The sequence below is a fragment of the Achroia grisella genome, unplaced genomic scaffold (genome assembly GCF_030625045.1).
Source record: "Achroia grisella isolate CSIRO2021 unplaced genomic scaffold, CSIRO_AGI_Agris_v1 utg821, whole genome shotgun sequence".
Lineage (NCBI taxonomy): Eukaryota > Metazoa > Arthropoda > Insecta > Lepidoptera > Pyralidae > Achroia > Achroia grisella.
In genome coordinates this window covers 1,498,893-1,524,116 of record NW_026713035.1, presented here as the reverse complement: position 1 = coordinate 1,524,116, position 25,224 = coordinate 1,498,893, and the positions used below count along the sequence as shown (strand labels likewise).

Here is a 25,224-nt window from a genome sequence, read left to right as displayed (position 1 = left end):
AAATATTATCGTCTCATCTGTACCTGTTGGTGTTCGAGGAACTTAAAACCAATGTGTCAAATTACACGTATATCTCAGGAACGAATTGTTCGATGATTGCGCAGTTCGACGGAATGAGAATAAAAAATATACACAGCCAGCCGCATGTCCAATCACTTTTTGTTTCATCACGTGTCTCACTCAAGCCGCCCTTTAAACTGCCAAAACGATTACAAGATACCATTCATGATACTCAACATAGATCTACGCAGATAATTATGTTCCAATATAATTATCAACAAAATAAATAATTCATATCAGATGTGAAAAAAATTGTTAAATTTATAGGTGCTCCTTTAATTACAGAAGTATTGGATCATTGACATACTGCAATTACGAAATTGAATACAGTAATTACACAGAGAGATATTAAATTATATGAGTTCTTTTTACTATTCTTCGTTCTCATAGTAATTCTATGTCTTGATAAAATTATACATATATTTTTATAAATAATAGAAATACAAGCTTAAATAAATTTATATATTACATATATATAAATTTATTACATATATTTTATAAATTCGTAATATTCCCTTAATTAAAAATAAAGTATAAATATATATATTATTGAACGCATTGTAGTACAGATCCAGAGATACATACATTTAACAATCAGATAAACATTACTCTCCTTTCCACGGCAGTTGGGTAAAATAGGAAGAAGCGCGTTTGTAAATCATCTTTATGTAACAGTAAACGGGATCGCGGACAAAATGTGAATTTCCCACGTCGGGCGACCTGCAAAGATGGCATTTGAAAAGCAGACAATAGACTGGCAATGTGGAACATTCGCCTAGTAGAATCGTCTTCGTATTTCAATAATGTACTAAGGAAAAGAGCATTAGTTCGATCAGGAATATGGTATTAATAGAATAAAAAAAATAACACTTTTCATAGATAGTTTTCGGTGGAGAAAAGCTTTCACTGTTTTTATAAGTAGAAGTAATCCTCTAAATTGTAATCATTTACTTGACACTGACAGTCAATGTAACGCAATTGATTATAGTATATTCAGTTTTAATAAAATAAGTAATATTAAAATTAGCAAATTTTCCAAGCGAGTACGAGTTCCAATGATGTAATGATATAAGTAATTTCATATATGAAATATTGGCAAAAACTGGACTAATTTCTATAATACTGTTTTAATAGATAGGGTTGAACCATAATTAAAAAAAAACACATTATATTGAATTCTTCATAAGTCCAATACTACGCGGTGTCACTCAAAAATTCAGTAAATAAGTTTGTCCATATAGCCGGCTCGGCTAGATGGACAAAGGACAAATATTAAAAAATAAACAAGAAATAGATATGTACAGAGTAATAGCTTAATATCTAAATTTTCGCCCATAAACACGTGTCCATCCGAAGGATGATAATAATTTGTTATGATGATAATAGCCAGTGATGTGCAACGTTTAAAAAAAATAACTTCGCTACATCCAACTGTCAAGGTCTCGAGGGAATAAGGTTATCGGAACACCGACGTCACGAGGTGGGTCCGACCAAGTCTGCAGTTGATGCACGGCATTACGTGTTTCCATTGTATTCTAGTCTTTATTTTAGATAGCAAATTGAATCAACGGCGTTAATAGTACTGTATATCTGTTTAGGGGCGGGCTTGTGGGAATATCTCAAGACTGATGAGATATAAACACAGGCCTACTCTACCATCTCCTTCAGAGAGGTAGAGGGGTGTGGTCTTAAACCCTAGAGCGCAAGTCGTGTAGATCCTTAAGGCAAGTGCGGTAGATACCCTTCACGAGGTTGCCGCCCTGTTATTGGTCTAGTTCCCTATGAAATAGACGTAACAAAAACTACCGGGCGACCAATGCAGGGATGGAGAGGTCATGTCCTTGCGTGTCCATCATCGACCAAAAAACAGAAGGTGGACAGTAATGACCTCCCGCGTGTTTGTTTTTTAAAAATAAGCCGTGCGCGGAGACCCGTACGGAGGGATGAAGGAGTCCTGGTGGTTGAGTGCAGCAGTGTGCCGGCTGTTGTTGTACACTGTTCACAACACACCTCTTTGGTCTGGATTTCCTCTCAAACGGGAGGTCGTGGAGTAGCTAACCACGATCAATCGGCTGCGATTCCCCATAAGCGGGCAGTCAAGCGAGGTTTGGTGGGCTGGGGGGTGGCAGTCGGCGTGGCGCGGCGCCTCGGGGCTAGCCTGCATCATTGTCTCGTGATGTAGGTGTCCTCGTTGTGTTTCGCTGCGTGCGGACTCGTCTACTTTCCAGCCTGCTGTACCTATACCAAGGGAGAGCTCTGACGATCATTCGCTGGAACGAATGACGTCCCCGACGTGAGGGCTCCGTGGTGGGTGGAGAGCTCCCAAGGTGAAGTAAAAGAAAAAAACCACTCATGGATACAGAGACTAAAAAACTCAAAAACAAAAAACCGACACAGGCTGCGTCCTCGAATGCGCCAAACCAACAACCAGAAAAGGCTGCGTCCCAAGATGCGCCAAAACGACCACCACTGCCCAAGGCCGCGTCCTTCGACGCCCAAGGGCAAGCCACAAACAAAGCTGCGCCAAGCAAAGCTGCGTCCAAGGATTTGTTGAGGAAGGCTACCGACCGGGATGCGCCTGACCAGGCTGCGTCCAGAAACGTACCTTCCAAGGCAACCAAGGATGCGCCGAGCAAAGCTGCGTCACAAGATCCGACAAGGAGGACTGTCGAATGGAATGCGCCAACTCAGGCTGCGTCCCGTGACACACCGTCCATGTCGGTAAAAGATGCGGTGAAAAAGGCTGTGTCTGAGGACACGTTGAGGAAGGGCACTGAGCGGAATGCGCCAACCCAGGCTGCGTCCCGTAAAGTGCCTCCAGCGTTGGCCTTAGATGCGCCTCCAAAGGCAACTCCTAACCCTCCGCCAAAGACAGGCGCTGCTATGGGGGAACCAAGGACAAGCGCACTCCGAATGCGCCCAACAGGGCTGCGTCAGTGAGTGCGTCTTCCGAAGGGAACTCGGCAGCACTGATGAAAGCGGAGGCGGAAGAGAGGCCAAACAAAGCTGCATCCGACAACGGTTCTGACACCCCGGCATTGGATCTGTCGTCACTAAAAGACGCAATCCAATCGCCCACGAAACCGGGTCAATGGAAGACCGTCACCAAACCCAAGTCGGCCTCAAAAAAGCGGCGCATGAAGGCCAGAGCCAAAGCAGCAGCACAACGCGCAGTAGCAGCAAGCAACGTAGCAGATGCCGTAAGGCATCAGCTCGGTACCTGCCCAAAGGCGACCAAACCGAAAGGGGAGGCGTCAACAAGTGGGACCAAAGCACCTGCAACTGCCTCGACAAGTGCTGCACTGACGGTTGGCCTTCATAAACGCAGCATGAAGCCCAGAGGCCGGAAAAAGACCAGGACACACGACGACAAGACCGCACCAAGACCGCAGAAACGCACTCGTCCGGAGGACACGGTCACACCCAAAGGGGAGGGCAAAAAACCCAGAACCGCAGGAGTGATGGGTAGGGGACCGACGTCATACGCCGAAGCAGCTGCCAGCTTCCTGGCAAACGAACTGTGCGTTGCAGTCATGGTAGAACCATTTACCGACCTCATACAAGACCAAGCGGAGGATCTCAGAAGGCAGATCGAAGGGAAGCTTAGGCTCCAAGTCAAAGCCGACCTCAAGATCCCTGCAGCAACAAGAAAAGACCTCAAATTCCGTGGCAAGGCTCACTTCGCAGATGGTGTCCTCAAAACATGGTGCGAGGATGCCTACACCTTAGCCTGGCTTGAGAAAAGCATCACAGACATGGTCTCACCAGTAGAAGGCTCGAGGCTAGTCGTTAGACCACAGTCGGCCATACCGAAGAAGGTGCCGTGCCTGCTCTTTGTACCTGGAGAAATCGAGGACTTGGCAGAGCTACGTGAACTTCTCGCGGGGCAAAACAGCAACATGAGCATCAACTCCTGGACCCTGACACACGAAAGAATCAGAGAAGATCCACCAGGAACCTGCCTATTCTTTCGTATTCCTGAAAAGGATGTAGAAGTGCTGAAGGCCCAGGACAGAAGAGTCTACTACCTGATGGGGAACATCTATGTTCGCTTCCTGGACACAGATGTCTCCCATCAAACACCTGCAGCCGCCTCGAAACAGACGGAGGCCACAAGCCTTGGCGAGCAGGAGACGGAACCCGAGCCGACAACGTCGGCAATGGATGTCGAGACTGCGGCGGAGGACGTAGAGGCTCCGACGGCAATGGAGGTGCAGGTACCATCTTCACCGAGAATTATCTCGGATGAAGAGTGCTTTCCGGCAGGGGGAGGAGAGAGCGAGGCCAGCGACAGCCTCCTCTACTCCTCCCCCCTACGGGAAGACTAAACTCCTGCAGGGAAACCTCCAGCACAGCCAAACTGCGACGGCCTCACTACGCAGAGTGCTGGAAAATAACACCCAGACCATAGCCCCGATCCAAGAGCCGTGGATCAGAAACAACAAAATCTGTGGTCTCGGCAACATCGGAGGAAAACTGCTACTGGATACCTCCGTAAGTAAACCTAGGACTTGTATTTTCCTACCAAAACATGTTCCAACATTATTAATAAACGAATTCTGTTCAAGGGATCTAACAACAGTCAGAATAACCACTGTAGAACAAAATCTCCCGGACATCGTCCTCGCCTCAGCATACCTGCCGAGCGACGGGGAGGTGCCACCTCCAGAACTCAGCCAGCTGGTCGAGTACTGCGAGAGGGAGAAGCTGGAACTGGTCGTCGCCGCTGACTCCAACGCGCACCACACGCTATGGGGAAACAGTAAGACCAACAACAGAGGTGAGGACTTAGCTCTTTTTATTTTTAGCAATAACCTCACACTGCTCAATAAAGGTTCCGAACCTACATTCATAAACGCTCGTTCACAAACCATCATAGACATAACACTGACATCGACAGGCATCTCGGAGCATGTTCGTGACTGGCACGTGTCCAACGAACTATCATGCTCTGACCATAGATGGATCCGCTTTACAATCGACATGCAGTTACCTAAACCACAGCCGAGACGGATTCCTCGTAACACTGACAAATTCAAATTCCTGGGATTGGTCAAAACGTACGTAGCAAAACAATCCGTACTCTCAATAAAACTAGACAAAACGGAAATAGACAACCACGCAGACAACATAACGTCCATACTAACCACGTGCTACGAACAGTCTTGCCCTCTCACCGTACCCAAAAGCAGAGGTAGGCAACACTGGTGGTGTCTCGAACTAGAGAGACACCGACGGAGGTTAAGGAAAACTTTCAACGTAGCCATGAATAGTAGGTCACAAAGTGATTGGGACAAATACACTACTTCAAAAAAAATACAAAAAACTAATTCGCCAACGACGACAGGAATGTTGGAGGCGATTCTGCACAAATATAGAAAACAACAACCAAGCAGTCAAGGTAAAAGCGTGTCTCTCCAAGGAGAAAGACCACACAATAGGCTGTCTAAAAAAACCAGATAACAGCTACACAACAAATGACACAGAAACTTGCGAAATACTACTGTCAACTCACTTCCCAGGATTTCTAGTGGACAATAACCACTCATGGAATTCACAGGAAGACAGGACAACCAGCAGCTCGGACTGGGAGGTAGCTTGCAAAATAATAGACAAAGAAAAACTAATATGGGCAATCAACACATTCCTGCCTTTCAAAGCAGCGGGACTAGATGGTGTCTTTCCGGCCCTCCTTAGATGGAGCGGAGACATAATAGCCGAACAACTCGTTCAGCTATTTCGAGCATGTCTGGCACACCGATACATACCTTTGATATGGCGCGAAGTGAAAATAATCTTCATCCCAAAACCAGGCAGAGGTGATTATACGCAGGCCAAATCTTTTCGACCAATTAGTCTCACATCGTTTTTACTAAAAACTTTGGAGAGACTATGCGACAAAGAAATCAGAGACCTTGTGTCCACAAACAAACCACTCCACCCTAACCAACATGCCTACAGCGAAGGTAAATCAACGGAATCAGCACTCCACAGCGTAGTAACCCGAATTGGTAACTCGTTACACTCAAAGCAGCCAACACTAGGTGCCTTTATAGACATCGAAGGGGCCTTTGATAAAACGAATTTTACCAGCATAAGCCGGGCTCTTGCCATACATGGAGTACCTTTAACTATCATAGAATGGATAAGCAACATGCTAAAGAACCGTGCAATTCAGTTTACCGTTAACACTACCACACGAGGTATCGTGAGCAGAGGATGTCCACAAGGAGGGGTCCTATCACCTCTTCTTTGGAATCTAGTTGTTAACGAACTCATTGAGGAGCTCAACGACAACGACCTCTACACGGTAGGGTATGCTGACGATATTGCCATACTGATAACAGGAAAATTTGAGGGAACTCTATGCGACCGCATGAGAGAAGCCTTCAGAACTGTAGAGAGATGGTGTAAAAACCACGAACTCTCGGTAAATCCTTCCAAAACAGAACTAATCATGTTTACTAACAAAAGAGCTCCTGGTACCTTCAGGACACCGAAACTCTTTAACACAGACCTTAATCTAAAAGAAGAAGTCAAGTACCTGGGAGTTATACTGGACAGTAAGCTCCTATGGAACAAACATCTTGACCACAAAATTAACAAAAGTACCATAGCATTTTATCAATGTCGAAAGATGCTAGGAAATAAGTGGGGTATTACACCTAAAATAACACTCTGGCTATACACAGCTGTGATAAGACCAATGCTCGTGTACAGGGGCCTTGGTTTGGTGGACAAGAGTCGAAACTCACGACCACAGTCAACAAACTAAGGTCCTTTCAAAGACTTGCATGCTCTGCAATCACGGGATGTATAAATACCCCAACAACAGCAATTGAAATAGCCCTCAATATAACACCCCTCGATTTGTACATATATACCATCTTGGTCTATGGGGCAAAAACCATAATAGTTCTCACACTCACATCCTGAACCAAGCAATCGAACACGAACCTTTGATTGCAGCTCCGTGTGACAGAACTCAAACTTATCACTCATTTAACAGAAAATACCAAATACAAATGAATCAGGAGGAACAAGACCAATCTGCTGTAAATGAACTGCGAATATACACAGATGGCTCCAAAACACATAACGGTTCAGGAGCAGGAGCCCACTCCCTTGACCTCAACATGAACTTATACATACCACTCGGCCCACACAGTTCGATTTTCCAATGTGAATGCGTTGCCCTGACTGAGGCAGCACGAACAGTGCTAAAGTTAGAATGTCAACAACTTCAACTTAAAATTTATATCGGACAGTGCAGCCGTGCTAAAAGCACTACAGAACAGGAAATCAAACAACAGATTAATAATCGAATGTCACAATATCATGGATAAAGTGGCAGAGCACAACGTTGTAACCATCCAGTGGATAAAAGGGCACAGTGGATCATATGGAAATGATGCCGCGGACGAATTGGCGACAATTGGATCACATGACGGTATTGGCAAAAACTCCCGCTTCTGCCAATACCATTCTCACAATTTCGATTCTGGATTCGCCAAAGATCCACTGAGATACAAAACCAAAGATGGAAACAAACCACCGATTGTAAACAATCAAAAGTGGTCCCAGAACAAATCAACGAATAACAAAACGCCTAATAAATCTGGACAGGCATAACATAAAAACAATGATCGCCCACAATGACGTGCCACTGTCCCTTAAACAGACATTTGTACACAATAGGTGCTACAGACAGTCCCCTATGCCGGGGCGCTTTAAAAGGAAACGGCCGCTCACGTAATCCTGGAGTGTCGAAGCAGTGACCACACAACGAAATCAAATCCTCGGAACGGTGAGGTCACTCCGAGAAGCCTGCGAAGACACCAGGAGACTTCTGCGTTGAGGCACGGCATTACGCTAGTAGCCATTGCTCTACACGCACAACGGCCCGAATGAGATAAGTGCGGAAAATGAATCAACCGACATTGACATTGACATAGTACTGTATATCGAACAGCCTGAGTGTGCTAAAATATCCATTAAATATGTATAGGTATTTCGAGAACTTGTTTAGCACAGTACAAGCACAGCTTGACACTAGACAGCGCTGTGTGAATTTTCCAGAAATATTTATTTAAATTTGGTAACCTTATTACTACTGGTATTGGTACTAAACTACTATGGCGGTAATAGGAAATATATAAATTAAATTAATAATTACAGCAGAATCCAATTTCCAAATCAATGGGAAAAAACCATACTGAAATTAATGTAATACAGAAGTTTTATTTCTTTAAAATCTTCTAAACAATACGTTCCGGTTGTAATTCTTGTAATATCCGTCACATAATTGGTAGTCGTGTTCAAATCGTCTCCAATTAGCATTTACTCAATGGAACTGACTGGAGCGATGAACGCGTGTGAAAATCTACATATTTTTTCTTGATAGTTGACTGTCCATTGACTGTTTTTTTTTTCAATCCATAATACACTACGTCAGGCCGATAAATGTTATATCTAAGTTGCAACTCTGCAATCCAGTATTAATTTGTTACTATCCAATCTCCAAACAAAACAGTGAATCATTTTAATCCCCGGTAGCTTAACCACAACGAAGCTTAATAATAATTCGTGCTTGAAAGAGCCATAAATATTTAAGCATGATCTTTCTTAAATAGCATACTACTTTAATACCAGCAATGCACGACAAGATCTTAAGCATTAATAATGTATTGGTGCAAGTATCGAAGAAATTATGAATTTGAATAACAGCCTGGAGCGTTAACTCTTCTGAAGTATTGCATGGACTTAATACACTCATTAATGTAAGCACTATCAATAAATAAGACTTCGATATAACATTGAATGCTTATTGGTGGCACGATACTTTGTTCTTCACGGGTCATATTTGACAGATCATATTGTATGTAAATAATTATATATCCCTAGAAATAAAATTGAGATCAGTTCTATAGAAATCTGTCTACATTATGATTTTTGTTATATGTAATATAAATTGGTAGTTCTTATATGTGAACAATATAATCAATCTTACTAATACGGGTACACACAAGAACACAGTAATCTCGTACTAAAATGGAAACGAATTCTTATGACTCACGACTATGTTTTAATCCGGAAAAAGCAAACTCAATTGATGACACGGTTGAAGTGAGTTTATAGTTAAATTAATTGGAATATTACCATAGTGATAATGCTTTTAATTAAGCACTACAAGCGTTTTCCCGTGATTTCTCCCGCATGGGTATTGTTTTCTATCATGCCTTTGCATTTAGGAAATCCTGTTTTATTGCTCTACTGCAACGTCTAAAACACTTCAGTACAAATTCCATGAGTCTACTTCCAATAGTTTTCTTCTGTTACAGGTATTTCTAAATATATGTATAAAACAAAAACAAAAATAGAGCAAATAGGTAGAGTCTATTTAATGCGATCTACTATAAACACATAAGTTCCAATCGTAAGGAATTAATTTATAAAACATGTACTTAAAAATATCCAGTTGTATCTCAGTGCTAGATTTCATTTCTGCGAACCAAATATAGACTGTTTCAATCAGATAGCCATTTGAGTATGAATACGGATGATAATGAGTCTAGATTGAGATCGCTTCAAACGAAAACGTAAGTGGGACCGGTTGTAAAATTTCTTTGATAACGTGAGTGTACTAGCGTTGAATTCTATTATAAGTACATAGTAACTAGTTGTCACAAATTCGTCTTTGTGAACCGATTCATATCGATTTATGAAATAGGTATCTACTACAAAGGTTACACTGCTCTAAATCGTATTTTAACAAGAAAGCTTCACGTTTTATAATATACTTTCATCCCGTATAACACCCACGATCAGGACCATTTTTTAACATATAAGATATTATGGTTTAGGTCATTTATACAAGCAGACAAACACACACATTCGCATTCACAATAGTAATATATGTAGTTTGAGCTTCTTTAAAAAAACTGATGTCGTATGCTTGATAGGCGCTGTATGTTTTTATAACAGTTTGACGCATTACTAAATTAATAGTTTCTAAAGATCACATCACGATTTGAGTTTATTACAGTCATTAATTACAAGTGTTAATTGACAAAATCAGACATTTATTAATGCACATAATTAATTATTACACCAAAATGTATTTTTGTAGAAAACAAGTTTGATATTGGTTTACATTTTTTACAGGCCTGTTGTCACCTCGGTAACAATAAGTCTAACAATTTCTCGAACCACGAGGTCAAGTAGTTTAAAGTTTTGGTCAGACACGATACTGTAATGTCACCAGTTACGAAAGTCACGCGCCTTGTTCTAAATCACATTTGAGAGCAAAAACGTCGAAAATTTGCCGTATAATTTTGCTGGCACAATTACCCGATGGCGCAACCAAGAGATCTGGGAAGTTTTTCTGCGTTTACTTATTTTTTTGTATTACGTTTATTCTCATTGAGGTCACTGTGCGTGTATCTAAACGGTTGGCTACAGAAAAAGTGAAAGGTTCAATTGCCTAGGGTCCTTCGGTCAGAGGGCAAAGTGGAGTAAGCAATAGCCCGCTTTTTATGAGATTACTTCATTGATAAATTGCACCGTATTTGGAAAGTTTAATGACCGATGAAACCCAAGAAACAGATGTCACCGGAACTAATTACGTGCTCGATCAAATGTTTTGACTTTCGACTTCACGCTTTCGTAGTCAATAACGACGGCACGTACTGCAAAAAATATTTCTTTCAATACTTATTCGACAAGTGACTGAAAAAAAGATTGGATGTAATATAAAGTTATAAAAAAAGATATTATATCTTTCATAACGGACGTAGTATTATGTATACTGCGATAAATGTATCGAATAGTGTTTCACTTTTATTGTTGGACCTGACAATAACAAAGCCACATGAATCGTATAAGAACAGTGTATAGTGACTATGAATAAAGCGTGCCGTAAGTGCAATAGTTTGAAAAATGGTCGAGTTGAGTTCCTCGTCCATTTGGCAGTCGGTTAAAACATTTAATTTAAATGTAACCTTGTCCGTACTTTATCAATATGTATTATTAATAATAAATACATATGCAGACCATTAGAAGTAAGGTCGAAAAAGATAATTTAGAGCTATTTATTACACAGCATAGATAATAACTGATGCATCGACGGTAAGTAATAATAATCCAAGGCAACAACAATCTTTTTCGTGAACTATTGTAACAGGACCATAACATACGCTTTGGAGTTTTAACGGCATGCTGGTCGACCTATAGCAGTAGGTGACTCTACTGTATCTAACTGTATGTATATGTATGAGAAAATATACGCAACTTTACAAGTTTTCTATTTAGTATCAATACTAAACACAATGCTCAGTTTTTTTATTAGATTACAATTAGTTATCCTGTCTAACCCCCATTACCAAAAATAGTCTTTTCTCTCTCACTTTCGGACTAGATTACATTACCTATAACAGTAGTTCAGGGTTATTATATGTATTTTTACAATAAAAGAAATCTTATGGTAAAGGCTAGGATAAAAGGATATACTGTGTATTGTGTTTTAATAATTTTAAAATATCTGCCAATTTATATTTAATGAGCCAAGCATATTACTTAGTAAACGATTACTTAAATGACAAACCATGCAGGCAAAAGTTGTTCAAGCACGCGGTTTTTATTTAATGTTAGACATAGACATCTATATCGGTAAACAATGTTAACAAACTGGCTTTTAAAAAATAATACCAGTTACTAGCCAGTTTTTCTGAATTGAATCTGTATACTAAAATGCACGGTAAGAAAAATAATATTAGTACAAAAACCTAACATTCATAAGCGGCTAAAATGTTCCGCATGTATAAATGTTTTTTGATTTGAGTTGATAATAAATTATACTGCTAATTGCAAATAATATCCAAGCATGATCTCAACAACTAGTACTCGTAATGCTGAAACACGTAGATAAGTCACGCGCAAAAGATTCGATCCGCAACTTCTCCATCGACAGTTAATTTGTGGTAATCTTAACAAAGCTCTCAGCGAGCTGAGTCGCCCGCTGTGCCCAACCACTAAATCGGTTCCATTCCCTGACTTCCTATTTTATAACGTTACACTGTATTTAACGAATGAAGCAGAAAGAACATAAATTTCAAACAGTAACCAATAAATAAATATTTTGGTACCTATGCAAAACTAAACGAAACGTCCCAAAGTCGAAACATACAAGTGATGTTTAGAATGCATGAAACTATTGTATATGTAATATTTTTAGAGAATTGAAGTTTTTCGGATATTAAGGTTCCACGCATACCAGATAGGCAACTATGGATACACAATGGTATCCATAGTTGCCTATGGTTGCCTATATAAAGAATTAAATTTAAATATATTTACCATTATCATTAGAAGAGTACCTACGACAACGAAATTTTATCATGTTCTGATTACTGGTGATAACCTAATATGTGGATATTTATCCTAACCTCATTAAAATTACATTTTACGCACATTATACATGTATATGTATATAATATTCCTTATATATTTCTAAGTTTAATCAACAACCGAAGTAACCGATTTAATCTTAATCCTGGTTTTATAGATTACAAGCCATAAAATAGTTTATTTGAAATTAGTTTTCTTAGAACTTATTGAGTGCTCTAATAAAATTGATCTTAACATCTAAACGTATCTCGATTTCAATTTCAATACATTTTTATACAGTTTAAAGACTTACTTTCATTTTGATGGGTTTCAATTAGAAGTAAAACTTATTAAATTCACACATATCTCAATTATTTTATTATAATGGTAAAGACATATTACGCCGACCTCAAATAAATGGGATAAGGAAGAAGCCGATGATGATGATGAAACATAAATGAAAAAGTTGTAACCGTGGCCTAACTGAACCGCGTCACTATCGTTGTAAAATGCCGCTCCATATACATTACCGTTCCTGAGAACTACTCCTAATTTACCTCCGTACCCTGTAATCATTGCCAAACTTCACGATTCAGATTGGATGACAAAATTGGGAGAGATAAAGGTATTCACGTAGACGACTTTGTGTTATGCCCAATTTCGTTAAGGTATATTCAGCCGTTTAGGCGTTAAAAGGTCACAAACAAACAGACATACAACAACAAAATTAATATATCAATATTTAATATTGATTGATAGATGATAAATTCGAAAAGAAAATTATACGAATCAAGAGTATACAGACATCTCCTTTTATGACAAATTACCAAGTAAAGTGATTGTAGACAAAAAATCTAGAAACATTTAATTGGCTTGCAAAAAGTTCTAAAGATTACCAACACTAATCTTTTCTTATGAAATACAACGTCTGACCGCAATGACACCAATAAAAAGTTGGTTTAGGTAAATGATGTAAGCCTTCCTGTTAAAAGATGGTGGGTAGACAGGTATCTAATACCTTTTGCTGTTAAAATTAAACCGTATTTGTTAAAATACTTCTGACAAACTTATGAAAGGTGTCAAACAGGATCGTCTGACTTGTCTTAATTTTTGATGATAAAAGTGTTCATTTTATCATTCATTACTCACACTTAAAAAGTTTATAATTATGTATATCACATAATTCTACACTTTTTCAATCCAAACACCAAAATCGTTTTGGAAGACAATAATAATCTTTATGTATACATAATAAACCATGGTTGTTATTGTTATAGTTAAAAGCGTCCGTAAAAACGTTTAATTAAAAGCATCTTCAATAACGTCCATTCTCATGAGACATAACAAAACAGATTAAATCGTCATGGTCCTCGTGTTGTCCGCAGACGCTTTTAATTAAAAGCAATTTCAATTCAGGGAATCGCTGCTTTTTACATGTACTCTTCGACAATTTACACGATAACAAAAGCACATATCCGTGACAAGTGATAATAAAAGCAGTTCATTGTACTTTACCAGTGCGTTACATACTCGAATCTGTTTACTCACACCTTTAATTCTTTGAATGACATGTGTTCACAGAAGAGATATTCGTGTGTACATTAATTTTCACATTTAAATTTCCTTATCTTAACCGGAACCAACTGCATTACCGGTGTATATAAAAATTGTACGGGTATCTATTCCCCGTACTTGTTTGTAAGGTTGCGGGTGCAGGTGGAAACAAGAAAGACAAGTGTAAGTATCCTCTCGAGCAGAGTTCGGTGGTCTGTACTAGCGATGGAAGCGGAATGAATTGTGCCGCGTTCGGCACCTATATTTATACTCCGCCCGCTCGTACCGTGTCACGTACTAGGTAACGATTGTGTTACGCACATAGGTGCGAGCGGGACGGAGAGCGCGAAAAGACCACCTCTACTCGCTCCTTTATTTATTAATTTAAACTTTACATACAATACAATTTAATTCTACCTATTAGGGAATTGAAACTACTACAATTATAAATTTTATTAAGCTAACAATAATCAAATATTTACAATAGTCGCGAACATATCTCCCGCCGCAGCTAAGCCGTATTTAATTCGAGTTCGCGTTGTTCGATTGGCAGGATTACTAATTTCTTCGTAGGCCGCCGAAGTATCCCCTTGTTAGTGCGCACGTCGACCGCCCGTATTTCACCATCCGGTCCCGGATACGTAGCCACCACCACGCCGCGCGGCCAGGAGTTCCGAGGCAGGTTGCCGTCCGCCACCAGCACCAAGTCTTCTAACTTGATGACTCCGTGTGTAGCTCGGGGCTCCCGCCGGTGTTGTAGCTGGGGTAAATATTCTGTTACCCAGCGCCTCCAGAAGCAGTCAGCGAGCCACTGACTGGCGCGCCACTCCTTTCTGCCCGCCGTATCGCCCTCAGCGAAAGCTCCCGGCAGTGGTACGCGGGACGGACCTCCCAATAGGAAGTGGTTGGGGGTGAGTGCGTCCTCGTCGTCTGCTGATGTCGACACGTGGGTGAGAGGTCGACTGTTGAGGGTGTGTTCTACTTCCACCAGCAGGGTGAGGAGGACTTCTTCTTTCGGGGCTCGTTCATGCAGTGTCGCGGCCAGCGCGGTTTTTACGCTGCGCACTAGTCGTTCCCAGGCGCCGCCCATGAAGGGAGCGCTCGGTGGTATGTAGCGCCAGCGTATAAAGCGCACCGACGACTCTTCTTCCATGGCTTCAGCGGCTGCTTTCTTCATCTCGAGGTCGGCACCCTTGAGGTTGGTGCCTTGGTCCGACCACAGCTCCGTGGGGCACCCGCGGCGGCTTATAAAGCGCCGCAGAGCCATTACTGCGGAGTCGGTGCTGAGGCTGCCGGCGATCTCCAGGTGCACAGCCCTCGTGGTGAGACATGTGAACAGCACGCCGTATCGCTTCTGATGCGTGCGACCCACCGTCACTGTCATCGGCCCGAAGGAGTCTAGGACGGTGAAGGTGAACGGCCGCTGATGATGTGCCAGCCTGCTGCGTGGGTGGTTGCCCGTTGATGGTTGTGCTGGTGCTGCTTTCCTGATGCGGCACGTTTGGCATCTCTTCAGTTCACTACGAACGGCATGTCGTAGGCGCAACACCCACATGTGTTGACGCACCTCGTTCGCAGTGGTTTCGAAGCCCCCGTGATGAAGTTTTCTGTGCACCCATGCTATGTACAGGCGTACCCATACATGTTGACCGTCGACTATGGGTGGTTCCCGTTGCTCCGCGGACAGATCGGCGGCAGCCGACACCCTTGAGCGGAGTCGCAGCACATTGTCTTCGTCGATAAAAATGGACAACTGTATAAGTCGACTACTCGACGACAGTTGTTTATTGCGTCGCAACGCCGCTATATCGATGCTGAATGCTTCTTCCTGTATTGAGCGGATCCATAGCCGACGGGCGCGTTCTAAGTAGTGTGTATCTATGGGTATATAACACACAGGCGCACGTACGTTTTTTCTTTTCGACGGTCCTGGTTTTCTTATCTTGTTGCTTCGCCACGTGGGATCGTCTTCATGTTTTTTGTTTCTCTTGTGGGTAGCGACGGCGCAGTGTTGCTTGAGTGGTCGTAACTTATCTATAAATTGCAATACGCGGGCCGTACTGCGGACGATCTTCATCCAGTCGGAGAATCGCGCGGGATCGGGCAACGCTCGAGATAATCGTGTTGCATCTTGTATTGTGTGGGCGCGCTCTTCGCTTGTATTTTCCGTATGGTGGGAATCGTCTTCATGAGGCCACTCTCCTTCTGGTCGATATAGAAACTGCGGCCCCCGGAACCATCTGTGTGTTGAAGTGAAGTGGTGTGGTACGTCGCGTGTGGCATCATCCGCGACGTTGTCGGCCGTCGGCACCCATCTCCACTCGTTCGTTTTCGTATCTTCCATAATTTCAGCGACTCGGTGAGCGACGAAGGGCTTGAATGCACGCGGCCCGGTGCGTAACCAAGACAGTACGGTACGCGAATCCGACCAGTAGACACGACGGGCAGGTTTCAGATCGTGTTCTTCGACAGCCGTGCGTGACAGGCGGCTCCCTAGTACGGCCGCTTGCAGCTCCAGACGTGGTATAGTGGTGACCTTGTTCAAAGGGGCCACTCTTCCCTTGGCTGCGATGAGTGACACACGTACCTCGCCGGTCACGCATACGGCCCGCCAGTATACGACACAGGCGTATGCATCTGAGCTCGCGTCGACGAATGTGTGAAGCTCCGTCGTATGTGCCGTCGCCACACCGGGGTAACACCGTGGTATTACCAAGTGGGGTAACTGCTGTGCGTGCGATATCCAGCTCCGCCACGCTGCTGCTTCCCGTTCTTGCAGTTCGGTGTCCCAGCCGATACCCGTGCGCCACGTTTCTTGTAATATCTTCTTGGCTTGTATTGTGACGGGTGTGGCCAGGCCCAATGGGTCGAACAGCGACATAACGGCGCGGAGGGCTTCTCTCTTCGTTGGGGTGCGTTCGCCTCGTATGATGTGTAACGGAAGTTTGTTCCCGTTGAAGTTGAACCCGAGACTGTCTTCCTCAGGCCGCCACACCATACCCAGTATCTTCTCAGCGTCGAGTTGCACCATGTTCTCTTCATTTCTATGTGAGAACTCTTCTCGTACATGGCGCGAGTTCGATGCCCAGCGCTGAAGATAGTAGTTCGCCCGGCTGTGGATGTAGGCGACCTCGCTAGAGACTCGTACGGCTTGCTCTTCAGTGTCGAAGCTAGCGAGGTAGTCGTCAACATAGTGATTGACAACCACCGCTGCAGCCGCCTCCGGGAACTCTTCTTTATGTAGTTCGGCGTTCTTGTTCTTCACGTATATCGCCGTGCATGGCGACGAAGTGGCCCCGAAGATGACGCTCTTCATCCTATATTCGACAGCTGGACCCTGGCGTCGATCTCCTCTCCATAGAAACCGTTGCATGTCTCGGTCTTCTTCTCGTATTGTGACACGCATGAACATATCCTTGATGTCCGCTGTGACCGCCACACGGCGCTGTCGGAACCTCATGAGGACCCCAGGTAGTGATTGGAGTAGGTCGGGTCCCGACAGCAGCATGTCGTTGAGACTAATGCCCCTTGTCTTGGCGGCGGCGTCGTGCACGATGCGCAGCTTGTCCGGTTTCTGTGGGTTGATGACAGCGAAGTGTGGCAGGTACCATACTCGTTCAGTCTTCACCGGTGGGGCGATTTCTGCATATCCCCTTTCTAACAGCGTGGTAATTTGCTGTTTATATCTGTTCTTCATGTCTTCATTCTTGTCGAGTTTTTTCTCAATTAACTCGAGGCGTCGCATTGCTGAGTCGTAGTTAGCCGGCGGCGTTGCGTTGTCGCGTTTCCATAGCAACGCGGTCTCGTAGCCTCCCGCCGGTAACGGGCGAGTTTTTTCTTGCAATATTTTCAGCGCGCGTTGTTCCTCTTCATTGTATGAGCGCTTTGGTGTGACGCCCAGTGATTCGAGAGCGAAGTGTTCTTTCATTAATCGCTCTATGGATTCTTCATTTTCTTGCCCGTCGACTAAGTGACTGATTCTGTGCACTTGCTGTCTCGCTCTCGCCGCTCCCGTGCCGTGCAACACCCAACCCAGGTCGGTGAGTGATGCGACCGGTTGTGTCTTATTGCCTCTTCTGACTTCATGTGCGAGCAGCAAATGCCAGTTGTCTTGACCCAGCAGAACCGTCGGTTGACCTTCTTCATATGTCAGCTGATCTATTATATCGTACAAGTGTGGACAGTCTTCTATTGCGTTGCGTGATACTGTTTGTGGAGATAACAGTAGTTTCTTCATGGTTCGCGCAGACACGGCATGATCTTCCGATCTTCGTCCCCGTATTGTGAAGTGGACAAGCTTCGATTCATCGGCGTTTATGCGTGTCCCGGCCACGGCCTCTATGTAGAAGGGTGCGGGAGGACCAGTGGCGCCGATTTGCTTCGCTGTTGCTTCTTCGATGATGGTGCACGTTGCGCCGTCGTCCAGGAGTGCGTATGTATCGCACGTTCCTTTGGGACCGATCACTTGTATCGGCACTATCTTGAGGAATGCGATCTTCTTATCTTCTCTCGCAGACGCGACGACTGCGGCTGCTTTATCATCGGAGGGCTCGCTGTCCTTCTTCTCTATGGTGTCGACGTGCAGGAGTGGGTGATGTAGGTGTGTACACCCACCAACGTTGCATCTCTTCGTCTTGCAGTTGTGACGAAATCTTTTTATCCTCAGGCAACGGAAACATAGCCTGTGTTTTTTTGCTATCTCCCATCTTGCTTGTGGCTCGGCGTTCTTCACAGTGATGCAATCGGGTGGTGCGTGTCCCTCCCTGTTGCACGTCGGACACGGCGGTGAAGTCGGTTTCTCCTGCGTGATGTATGTTTTCACGCTTCTCTTCGTTGCTGGCTCCCGCCGGTCTTCATTTACTATTATTTCGGCGGGTGCGAAGTCACCGCACCTGGCTGCGGTGATTTGCAGGAACTTGGAGAGCGTTATCAGGTCCGGTTGATCAGCTGGCTGTTCTGCTACGAAGTCGTAGTATTTGAATCGTAGCGCAGAAGGCATCTTCTCCGTGATGGATCTTGTCACTTCTTCGTTGTACAAATAGTGGTTCTTCTTCAGGGCTTGAATTGTTGCAGTGACATTGGCTATTCTGGATGCGAATAGACAGATGTCCTTGGGGTTGTCTGACAGCCGCGGCAGCGCACGAAGTTTATTCATCTCGGCCATCACGAGTGCTCCTGGACGGCCGAACCTCGTAGCAAGTAATTGTATTACTTCTGCTGCAGACGTATCCCCAACGAAAAGACAGTGTGCAGCCTCTTTGGCCGCACCCTTTAAACACCGACGTAATCTACCCAAGTTTTCTTGCTCGGTCAGCTGCCCCGCAGACTCTTCGTAGGCCATCTTCCAGGGCAGCCATTCGCTTGACGCGCCGTTGAAGGGTGGTAGTTCTGTGACTCGCGGCACTGTGGAGGGCTGAATTGCGCGAGCTGCCATAGTCATTGCAGTCGCCAATTCCTTATAGTCGATGCCCCCCTTCAGTGAATCCTCTTCTTTCTTCGTTGGCATCATCGGTGCTATGGAGTCTTCCCTCGGACCGTTGTGGCTTGCATGGTCCCGTCGGAATGCGTCGCTGCACGGCTGCGGCTGCGGCGCTTTCGTTCCCTCTCCGGCGGGTATCGATGAGATATTAATCCCCAGATGCAAGTCGGCGGTCGTCCTCTCTGTGTGCGGCTCCATCGTGAGTGCCAATGTGCTCGTCCGGCGAATCCAGTCCGTAGTCCTCTCTCTTCTTAATGTGGCGGCGTCCTCTTCATTTTCGTCCTCCTCTTCGTCGTCCGTGTCTGCCTCCAATGCTGCGACGCGTGCGGCGGCCAGTTCTACCTCCTTGCGTAGCAATTCTTCTCTGGCTTTAGCCAATTCTTTCTTCTTTTTTGAAGCTGTGGTGCGCGGCGCCCTTGGAATTGTTGTGGTAGTCTCCGCGGAAGTCTCCGTGGTAGCAGTAGGTTCCGAGGACGTGTACGTCGTGGTGGTCGACGTAGTGGCGGCAGCAGGCGACGTAGTGGCGGCGACGGTCGGCGTAGCGGCGACAGGCGACGTGACGGCGGCGGTGTTTTCTTCGTTTGATTGAGCTTCCATGGCTGTTCTTTGGCTTCTTGTTGTTGGCATCTGTGATCTTGATCTCTGTGCAGTCTTGCTTTCTTCTTCCAACAATCCGGCTTCTCGAAGGACCAGATGTACGGGTATCTATTCCCCGTACTTGTTTGTAAGGTTGCGGGTGCAGGTGGAAACAAGAAAGACAAGTGTAAGTATCCTCTAGAGCAGAGTTCGGTGGTCTGTACTAGCGATGGAAGCGGAATGAATTGTGCCGCGTTCGGCACCTATATTTATACTCCGCCCGCTCGTACCGTGTCACGTACTAGGTAACGATTGTGTTACGCACATAGGTGCGAGCGGGACGGAGAGCGCGAAAAGACCACCTCTACTCGCTCCTTTATTTATTAATTTAAACTTTACATACAATACAATTTAATTCTACCTATTAGGGAATTGAAACTACTACAATTATAAATTTTATTAAGCTAACAATAATCAAATATTTACAATAGTCGCGAACAAAAATGAATAACGAATTCATGGCATTATTTATATTGTTACAAGAAAAAATATTTATCATAAATAAAGGCTGTGTTTCGAACGGACTCAGTCAGCTGGTAACTACAGCTTTATTTGTCTTAAAAAGAAAGTAGTTGCTATAAAAAAAAAGTATGAAGACTATTGTAACATTAAATTGTGTTTAAATATGCATGCACATCTACTCCATCTATTCCTAAGACAAATTCACTCAGATAAAACAATAACTCAGACAAAATAATTCATAAATCATTCGTCCTTAAACATATTCAACTCAATAAGACTGTTCACAATCACCACAAATAGGCTAACAAGCCGCTAAAAGATAGTGAAAACGTAACGGCATACTTGTTAAACACAATTGCATGTTAAGTCGTTGAACTAAGGAAAACATGATTTATGTAAGAGCATACACAATAAGTATTGTTCAAGAAGAAGCTATGTTAATAAACGTTATACAAAGTTCTAAATCAACGCTTAGAATTGTAAACCATAACCTAATAAGGCTTGGGGCCGTATAAATCATAAATTCTAGACTATAGCCGACATGCAGACATGAATATTCAGTCAACTAGTTAGAATTTGAATAAAAAACAGTTCAAAACAGCATAGTATTAGTAGGAAATGAGTGAAATAGAAGGAATGTTTTGAGGCATACATTAAAAGAAAAACGTTCCTAATTTTACGTACCACTTTTTCTGTGAACAGCATGGAGCATGGTGCATTACAATAAAACTACCACAGTATGGCCAGAAAATCAGTTCAAACCATCTTATGTATAGCGGGAAAAGAGAGAAATCAAACCAATATTTTGAATCAAACATTGAAAGAAAAATGTTGCTTATTTCACGTACCATTTTTTTGTGTACATCATGGTACTGCACCATGCTGTGCTTATAATAGAGACAGCGACCGACGGACATTATGTAAGTGTATATAGCTAATATATCAGTAACGTAGGTAATTACTTTTAATTAATGACCAGCGAAAAGTAATACTCAAAACTAATGATATGCAATATTACTTAGTAATGGTCAGCACAGACAGATATAATATTGATATGTAAGTAAACTTTGCTTGTAACTTTGGACATTAAACCTTAAATTAAATACTGAAAGGCATAGTACAGATAGCCTCACTCAGTAGAGTTTAAACAACTTCATATAGAGAGCAGATATTTTAAGAAGACATTCCATATAGCTTTACCATATGAGTAACATAGGGCAAGTATTTAGTAGACATTAATTTTCATGTAAATAGATTCTGCCGGTCATTTCATTCTTATTGTTTGTATGTCACGCATACAAATAATAATAATCTGTACAATTATGAAATTTCTCCTTTTACCAGTTCCTGTCGTTGAAATTACGTGTACATTGAGATACATTATCAGCAATTCAAAATTATTTACCTGCAGGCTATAAATAATCAGTACGAAATCATCACAACCGTACTATTAATCTGGTACTATTAAATCTACGTAATTGTCTACCAGTGGCGGTAAAAGCAACGGTATATTACGTAAAAGACACACCGGGATCAGTGGGAAGCAAGTAACTACAAGGAAATAAATAAATATGAGCCAAGTACTGTCAATTCATTACCATTGGCCAGTTATACTCATGAATGAAACAAAAACCACATCTTTATATATGAGGTTTAGATTCCAATGATATATCTTACCATCAGAACACTGTAGGCGGGCATATTGTATTCTTTGATAATACATACAGTACTGTACATGTTTATAGGTGAAATTTAGAATTTATATTTTCCAAGACCTGGATGACAATCTGTGAGAACAATCGAACTTTAGGATAGTTTATTATTTCCAGAATTACTGTACCATTGTTGTTCTACTAAATTATTATCAAAAATATATAAAATAATATGTAACTGATCATGATAATATATATAAACAAAGTATTATGGGAGGACTTTACCAATAAATAGAGAACAAACAGATTTTTTGTAGTTTAGAATTATTGTCTGATCATTTACACTTTTAATCCAATAAGTTTACAAACAAAAAAGTTAGATGGCTACGGAGTGCCCAGATAATTTATTAATAATATTCTTTTGATACACTCTTAGTTTATACAAATATACAGTCAAACAATACGATTTCATCTAAGTAAAAGTAATCGTTAACTATAGACACATTCTACGTAGACAATAAAATGCACTATGCTCTATCATAAAGCACAGTGCCACAGCCAATAGTAAGTACTTTGCATTGCCTTGCTATTTCTGAGGATAAACTGGACTTCGAACAGATCACTGCGGAAATGACAGGGCACGGAAGTATAACAATGCCCTCGCACCCTGTAATTACACTAACATTTCTCACGCTTCACAGCTTGCAAATCAAGTACTTTACAGTAAGAATAAAAGCAAAAGAACAATATTTAAATAACTATAATAATAAAATAGATTTTTACTACAATACTCAATTTAACATTTCAGTATCACATAAACACTCAAAATAATACAAATAAAATGTTATTACTAATATAACGGAAAACACGGTATATGTATTCAAATTTTAGATATCGTATACATAAAACAATAAAAACTATAATATATTTAAATACTCAGACCAAAACTGACCCGCATAACCTTAAATATTAGCAATTCAGCGCTCGATGTATCATAAATTATATTAATACTGATAAAATGCAGAACATGGTATCTGCATAAAATTTTACATATCAAAGTAGCCCGTGAGAGTACGCCTACGACTTATCACAAGCGCTGGAATATGCAGTTATAAATAATCAACATTATTAAAGATGGCGATTGCACAGCCCGTACCAGGATAACTGTTAGTTCCGAGAATAATACACATTCTTTTCTTATAATATTTAGAAATATTTCTTTGTATAGTATCCAATGACATATTGTTATAATTTATGTATCATTTCACTTATATACAATAAAGTTCATGCACTATGTAATCTTTTATAATCTGAGCATTTAAATAATGTAATGTATCTTTTGTAAGAACTATGTTAATACACTATTTACCTAAACCGCGAGAAAACCGAGGTAAACATTTAAAAAAAAACACTTCTTTTCATACTACTCTACACGATTCAATATGTATGTAATAAGAATGTAGCAAACAAATACCTTATTACATAACTTTTTGTATGTGATATATCATTATTTTGTACTACACATCTGTAGTTTTTAAGTCTTACTTAAGTAGATAAATAATGAAGTAAAGATAATATATAATAAAATATACTTCTATGCATATACAGTATTGTAGCTAAGAATATAGTACCTACTAAAGTTTTGAACAGAAACTAAAACAAAGATTCACATAAATATGAAGCGGCTCGAAGTGTCCAGCTCTGGATCTATAACTCTTTATGTGTCCATAATATCACAATAAAATACATTTAAACTGTGGCCATTTTATGTTAAAATGTGCAGACGCGCCTTAGCGCTAGAGTCACCAACTCAGCCGAATAATTAAAGACACTTGACAAAAACGCGGATTTACTTAGAAATTATTTTCATTTCACATTATTAGTGTGTATCTCAACAAAGTTATTATTTTCACAAAGTTATTATCAGCGGTATTAATGAGGTTTTAATAAATATTTTTGTTGGAGTTTCCAACAATTACTGTTAATTTTAAAATGTTAATGTGTATAGAAAAACTATAAAAGTGTTTTATAATTTATTAAAAATTTATATTGGACCATAAATTTGACCAATTGCAAGCGAATCTCAAAATCATCACGTATCAACTCTAAAGTATAAATTCCTAGAAATGTTTGATAATCATACCCACTCTGCAAATATAACAACTGGAATCAAAATAATTGGTTTCGATACGTTGTTTTATAACAAAAACTTGTTTGAGAAACTTTAGAATTATTAAATTAATAGACATCTGGGAACTTAATTCAATTAATTGAAAAATGTTGACAATTCCTAAAGCCGACCTCAATTCCGACTAATCCTAACTAATCCTGATGAATGGTAACCCCACTTACAGTGCACCTAAACACCCGCCTACGTGTCTTGGCGTCATATAAATTGAGCTTCGTTACGAACTATGGGAAGACAGGTGGCCTATCCGGACGTTATCCTCTTGCCGACACAATAATTGTTCGCTTTCGATACGTTTCTCATTCCTATTAATTGCGATAGGACAGCACAATTATCTACGTTTCCGATCGAAACTTTAATTAACAAGCCTTACAAATAGATTTTCATTTTGCTTGTGCATTATTTTGTTAGTTAGTATAGTTTAAAAAGGACTAAGACTACTATTAATAGTAAAAGTAAGAACACACTCATGAAGTCATAATGATAAATGGCATGTAGATAATGATAAGTTGCGCTACGACAGATAAATATTTAACGCATTTAATTTGTAACTGTGTCATTGTAAATTATAACGACAAACATAAGAATAGGATTATCAACTTTCCTCTAGCCTAAAGCTATGCTTAGGTACCGTACATTAAACCAATATATTTTTATGTTTATCATTACATAGTATAAAATAAAGTCGCTGTCACTGTCTGTCCGACCCTATGTATGCTTAAATATTTAAAACTACGCAACGGATTTTTTAATAGATAGCGTGATTCTAGATATATAATACATGTACACCTGGGCAAAGTAGCTAGTTT

General features: G+C 41.5%; 4 protein-coding genes across 4 annotated transcripts in view; 2 read left to right on the top strand and 2 right to left on the bottom strand.

The window, feature by feature from the left end:
• Positions 1-25,224, bottom strand: part of LOC131852086 (cadherin-99C) — a 147,514-nt gene that overhangs the window by 59,705 nt on the left and 62,585 nt on the right. The gene's annotated exons all lie outside the window — the stretch shown is intronic.
• Positions 2,413-3,000, top strand: LOC131851946 (uncharacterized protein DKFZp434B061-like). The gene has a single exon (XM_059202505.1). It carries the CDS (start codon positions 2,413-2,415, stop codon positions 2,998-3,000), a length of 588 nt encoding a protein of 195 aa, XP_059058488.1.
• On the top strand, positions 3,594-4,396 carry LOC131852085 (uncharacterized). Its single transcript, XM_059202706.1, has one exon. The coding sequence runs from the start codon at positions 3,594-3,596 to the stop codon at positions 4,386-4,388; it is 795 nt and encodes a 264-aa protein (XP_059058689.1). The 3' UTR covers positions 4,389-4,396.
• On the bottom strand, positions 14,510-20,074 carry LOC131851945 (uncharacterized). Its single transcript, XM_059202504.1, has one exon. The coding sequence runs from the start codon at positions 20,072-20,074 to the stop codon at positions 14,510-14,512; it is 5,565 nt and encodes a 1,854-aa protein (XP_059058487.1).

Bases quoted from the DNA above. Each gene is read 5' to 3' on its own strand.
- LOC131851946 (XM_059202505.1), top strand. From the start codon at position 2,413: ATGGATACAGAGACTAAAAAACTCAAAAACAAAAAACCGACACAGGCT.
- LOC131852085 (XM_059202706.1), top strand. From the start codon at position 3,594: ATGGTAGAACCATTTACCGACCTCATACAAGACCAAGCGGAGGATCTC.
- LOC131851945 (XM_059202504.1), bottom strand. From the start codon at position 20,074: ATGGAAGCTCAATCAAACGAAGAAAACACCGCCGCCGTCACGTCGCCT.